We start from the raw sequence: 5,159 nt of genomic DNA, 5'->3' as shown, positions 1-5,159 counted from the left end.
GGCCACACTAAGTCTCTGCCCGCCCCCCTTCAGCCCTCCTCCCTCTCCCCTCTGATAATCCTTCTCTTTATTTTAGAAAAACACAAAACCCGGTTCCACGCGGTGCTTTAGTGGCTAAAAGTGAAAGAGCTGCCTTGGCAGAATTCAGCTCTATGAATCACTTCGGAAAATTGGTTCGACTGAATGGCCTTAGGAGGAAAAACGTTTTAATAGGATCCAGGGGAGGTTCTGCTGTTTCAATCTGCTCCTTAAACAGGTGGAGATTGGACCTTCTCAACTATACAAACAGTAAGTACCTATCAGCGGGGAGAGCTGCCCTCCGAATCCTCGCCCGCAGCCCTAAACCAGCAGCGGAGCCGGGCTTGGCCTCAGAAATCCGATCACAGATCAGCGATTCTGATCGATTAAGATCTCAAACGACCCTCCAGCTCGCGGTGCAGTCTCCCGCAGCCGCAGGCGGAGAGCCGGCCAGAGAGGGGGAGGCGCACCCGCCAGGCGCCGAAGCCCCCGGGATCTGAGCGCGCGGCCTTGCTCTTCCGGATGCTACGGGGTTGTCCTTAGGCGGCAGGAGCTGTCTCCCGACCTCCGACGCCAGCCAAGGCGAGCTCGTTGTTTTTGCATAAATTAATATTTCCCCATTAACAAGTTCCCCCCTCCAAACGCGGCGCCCGCGTCCATGCGCCACATCCTAATGAGGTAATTATCATTTGCGCGTGTTCGCGGCTGGCGCCGGCTCCGTGGGTAAATGGCAGTTTATTAGCACGATGCCCAGCTCGGCTGCAGAGGGCTAAGGGATACTTCGGCGACTAGACGGACACCCGGGGGCCCTTTGGGGCGGCGCGTCCGGGACCCCTGCCCTTTCCGCGTCCCCCAAACCTGTAGGCCCCCAAAGTTGTGAATCACGCACGGAACTCTGCCTGGGTTTGGGCTCCCCCCCCTTTTTTTTCCACCGGCAAAACCATCACGATTCCTCCCCCTCCCCCTCCCGTCTCTTCCCTCCTTGCCGATTCGCGAACCGCTCGCACTTTCCCGAGGGGAGCGCGGGCGCCAGTTGCCTCCTTTTAAAGTTTGAGGGGCGGTGGCGGCGGCGGCCGGCAGGCGCGGTGGAACACAGGGGCCGCTACAGGAGCCGCGCCGCCGCCCATGTCATTCCACTTCAAGTGACTTCATGTGATGTCAGCTGAATGTAAAAGACAGTGATCTCACGCGGAGGGGAAGATGTTTGCCATCAAAATGTGACAGAGGAGACAGGCTGCATGGCTCGGAACGCATCTCCTTGGCGGTGGGGGAAAGAGGTAAATGCGAGGTGGCTCTCCTCGTGCTCTTTAACTTTGCCCCTTCGCTCTCCAGCTCCCAGCACGCGTGGCGGAGGCCGGGGTCCAGGGAGCGGCTCGGGGGGTTAATTTGAGGCTCTTTTCTTTCTTTCTTTTTCTCCCTCTCTCTTTTTCCTCTGTAAACCCTCCCCCTTTCTCCCCCTTTCAAAGTCCCAGGGCAGGGGCTGGTGGGTTCCTTTGCTCGCCGGGTTAATGGGCGGTAATTTGGTACCCTTGGGTGCACTTTGTTCTGCCCCTGTTCATTTGAATGCAAATGGGTGACCTGGACCCTACAAGGTGCTTATTAAATTGCGGTTTCCCTCCCTGCCTTTTCTGGAATGCAGACCTAGTGGAGAGAGGCTGCGCCCTGGCCCAGTCCGGTACGGCTCAGCTCGGCGAGCCATGGCAAGCTCGGCTTCCCTGGAGACCATGGTGCCCCCGGCCTGCCCGCGCGCTGGAGCATCGCCGGCCACTTCCAAGACGCTGGCCTTCTCCATCGAGCGCATCATGGCTAAGACGTCGGAGCCCCGTGCGCCCTTTGAGCCCCGACCCGGGGCACTGGAGGCGGACGGCGGCCAGGGCAAGAAATTGCTCAACCTCTGCTCACCGCTGCCCTGTATGATCCCCCTCCAGCCCCTAGGCTACGAGGTGCCGTCCAAGACGCTGCTCAGTTACTCTGAGCTCTGGAAAAGCAGCCTCCGGGCGGGCGGCGGCGGAGGAGGAGGAGGAGGCGGCGGCGGCGGCGGCGGCGGCGGCGGGGGGGCCCCGGTGTGCGGCGCCAGCGGCTTGTGCAAAACCAACTGTGGCGTGTGCTGCAAGGCCGAGCTGGGCCTGGCGCCGTCTGCGCTACCCGCGGGCAGGGTCATCAAGCCGCAGGTCATCAACCAGGCAGTGGGGCTTCCGGCCAGCGGCTCGCTCTACTACTTCAACTACCTGGACTCTGCCGCGTACCCGCCGTCTGAGCTCCTGGGCGGCCACCTCTTTCCGTCCGGCCTCCTCAACGCACAGGCCCCCGCTGCCCTGGCTGCGCACCCCAAGCTCTTTTTGCTGGAGAATGCCAAGTTGGCCGGCCTGGCCGCAGACAAGTTCCCCCATCCGGCCCCCTATGCCCATAAGGAGCGCTTGCCCGCGCCGCTGGAGCAGGTGCTGAAGGAGAACTCAGCCCTGACCGCCGAGCGAGGCGGCGTCAAGGGCCACAGCAAGCTGCCTGGGGGCTCTGCGGACGGCAAGCCCAAAAACTTCACCTGCGAGGTGTGCGGCAAGGTGAGGCCCGGGGTCCGTGGGGGCCGGGAGGGGTGAGCAGTGGCGGCTGCTTCCCGGGGGGGCAGCCTGGACGGCCTCTTTCTCGAATCTGGGAGCGCCCCAGTAGCTGTCTACTCGAATTGGGGGCACAGTTGGGCCTCAGTTTCCTATTCTGTAAAATGGGGATGCCTTTGTCAGCGGCCACATGGGACTGGCACGAGCAGTCAGTGGGTTGGGAAGCTCTTTACAAAATGAAAAGGGCTCTGGTTTCCGAAGGGGGTTTTTGGTTGGGGGAGGTAGGTTGTGCCCTCCCCAGGCTGACTCTGGACTCTCAGGACAGACACGCCACAAGGCCCCCTTGTGTGCTTCCGTAGGTATTTAACGCTCACTATAACCTCACCCGCCACATGCCGGTCCACACCGGAGCCAGACCGTTCGTGTGCAAAGTCTGCGGCAAAGGCTTCCGCCAGGCCAGCACGCTCTGCAGACACAAAATTATCCACACCCAGGTACGTGGCCCCCGGGTCCGACCCGACCCGTACCCAACACGCGGAGACTGAGCGACGGCGTTGGGGAGAGGATGACCAAGGGACCCCCTAATAACCCCCACCAGGGGCCCCTGTCCCTTCAAGGTGCCCCTTCCAGGAGCACCCGAGGTGGCTTCTCCCGGCCGGGGCCTCAGCCTCACGGTGCGCACGCCCCTCTCCGCAGGAAAAGCCGCATAAATGCAACCAGTGCGGCAAAGCCTTCAACCGCAGCTCCACGCTCAACACACACATTCGCATCCACGCGGGCTACAAGCCCTTCGTCTGTGAATTTTGCGGCAAAGGCTTTCACCAAAAAGGTAACGTGCGGGGCAAGGCCCTCTCCTCACCTCCCCTCGGGACTCGGCGGGTCACCGCTAGCGGGAAGGCAAAGAAGGATCCGGAGAGAGGGAGCGCGAGAGCCGCAGGCTCCGGCGCAGCATTTCTTTGGAATCGGGTTGTGCAGGGTTTGGGTGGAAGCTCTCCGGGCCGGGTTAGTAGACCTCGCTGGACTCAGTCTGGTTGCACGGGGAGACTCCGAATTTGGGAGGTGGGAAGGAAGGAGGGAAAGGAAATGGGAGAAATACAAGGTATTGCGCTATAGAGCAAGCGTCCCTTTGTAGCCGGGACTCTCTTCTGAAATGAAAAAAAAAAAAAAAAAAAAAATCGAGGCGTAATCCACCTCCTGGGAAAGGTTTAGGCTGGGGGAAACCGCTGCTGTCTCCAGGACACTCCGCTTGGATTTTCCAAGGCACTTTCGGATATCCAAGTGGTAGTTAGCGGACCAGAGGGAGTAACTTTTAAAATGAGAAGAAAAATAATAACAAGGGACGAAGCCCGGGTTCATGCGAATTTCTTCGAGCGAGGCAGCGGCCGGGAGAAGGACCCCATGCGTCTCTGGGCAGCGCCAAAGTTTCCGGGCCGGCGGAGCACAGCGGGAGGGACGCTGTGTGGGCCTCAGGCCCCGGCGGGGCTGGGACGAGGGTCGGCTACGCGGGACTCGGCCCTCCATCCGGTAGTGAGAGCCCCGGGCTTGACGCGTACGAAGTTTGACAACTTCTTCACTCGGAGAGGTCGCGCCTGCCTAGCCAAGCGTCGCCTTCTTTGCGCGGGCACCTGAGCCAACCCCGGGACACCCGGCCCCTCCCCGTCCCACTTCATTCCCACCCCCCTTTTTGTTTTTGGTCTCCTGTAGGGAACTACAAGAACCACAAGCTGACCCACAGCGGCGAGAAGCAGTACAAATGCACCATCTGCAACAAGGCCTTCCACCAGGTCTACAACCTGACCTTCCACATGCACACCCACAACGACAAGAAGCCTTTCACGTGCGCCACTTGCGGCAAAGGGTTTTGCAGAAACTTTGACTTAAAGAAACACGTGCGCAAACTCCACGACAGCGGGGGTCCCACCACCCCGTGCACAAAGGACCTGACTCGGACAGTGCAGAGCTGAGAGCTACTGCCTCGCCCTCCCTTCCGGCCCTATTCCAGCCCCCAAACAGATCACACGTATAAACTTATTTCTAAAATTAAAAGAAAGGAGAAAAAAAAAGCTATAGCAGAAAGGCTAAAATCTATTTATCGAAACCAGCATATTTTTGGAAAGCTAAACGTTTCCTCGATGACTGGCAGCAAACGCCTGGCTCCCACCTTTGTATATTCGGGAAACATTTAAACCCAGTGCGCCGAAACGTATTTAATTCCAGGCCTCGGCTTCTCCTCGGGCGGCGGGTTTTAACACCAGGCTGTCACGTGAACGTCCCGGAAGAGCGCGGCGCCCCCAGCCATCTTTATACAGCCATGTAAATCCTCCTGTACACACGAACACGGAATATATACATATATAACTCAATAAACAGAATCATTAGCGCGTCTTTTCTTCCCCCACCCCCCGCCCTCGCCGCGAGTCAGCTCACACACCCCAAAGAAGGAAAAGGAAATAGGCGTTTATAGCGTTTCCCGGCCCAAATGCGACTTCCTCTGGGGCACTGGGACCAGGGCAAGGCCAAACCGTTGCTCGTGCGGCGCTAGCGTGTTCATATGCCCCAGGAACCAAGGCTCAAAGGCCTTCACCGGCC

The 5,159-nt window shown here is 59.4% G+C and overlaps 1 protein-coding gene across 1 annotated transcript; it reads left to right on the top strand.

Moving 5' to 3' along the window:
• The first annotated feature begins 1,715 nt into the window (after nucleotides 1-1,715).
• Nucleotides 1,716-4,534, top strand: FEZF2 (FEZ family zinc finger 2). Its single transcript, XM_060110880.1, has 4 exons — nucleotides 1,716-2,576; nucleotides 2,930-3,064; nucleotides 3,267-3,399; nucleotides 4,275-4,534. The coding sequence occupies exons 1-4, from the start codon at nucleotides 1,716-1,718 to the stop codon at nucleotides 4,532-4,534; spliced, it is 1,389 nt and encodes a 462-aa protein (XP_059966863.1).
• Nucleotides 4,535-5,159: the final 625 nt, after the last annotated feature.

The sequence above is a fragment of the Mesoplodon densirostris genome, chromosome 10 (assembly GCF_025265405.1).
Source record: "Mesoplodon densirostris isolate mMesDen1 chromosome 10, mMesDen1 primary haplotype, whole genome shotgun sequence".
NCBI lineage: Eukaryota > Metazoa > Chordata > Mammalia > Artiodactyla > Ziphiidae > Mesoplodon > Mesoplodon densirostris.
Note: the sequence above shows the minus strand (reverse complement) of the source record. Positions and strands in the feature narration are given on the sequence as shown.

Bases quoted from the DNA above. Each gene is read 5' to 3' on its own strand.
- FEZF2 (XM_060110880.1), top strand. From the start codon at position 1,716: ATGGCAAGCTCGGCTTCCCTGGAGACCATGGTGCCCCCGGCCTGCCCG. The intron at 3,065-3,266 runs GTACGTGGCCCC...CCCTCTCCGCAG, and splicing joins ACAAAATTATCCACACCCAG to GAAAAGCCGCATAAATGCAA. The intron at 3,400-4,274 runs GTAACGTGCGGG...GGTCTCCTGTAG, and splicing joins CAAAGGCTTTCACCAAAAAG to GGAACTACAAGAACCACAAG.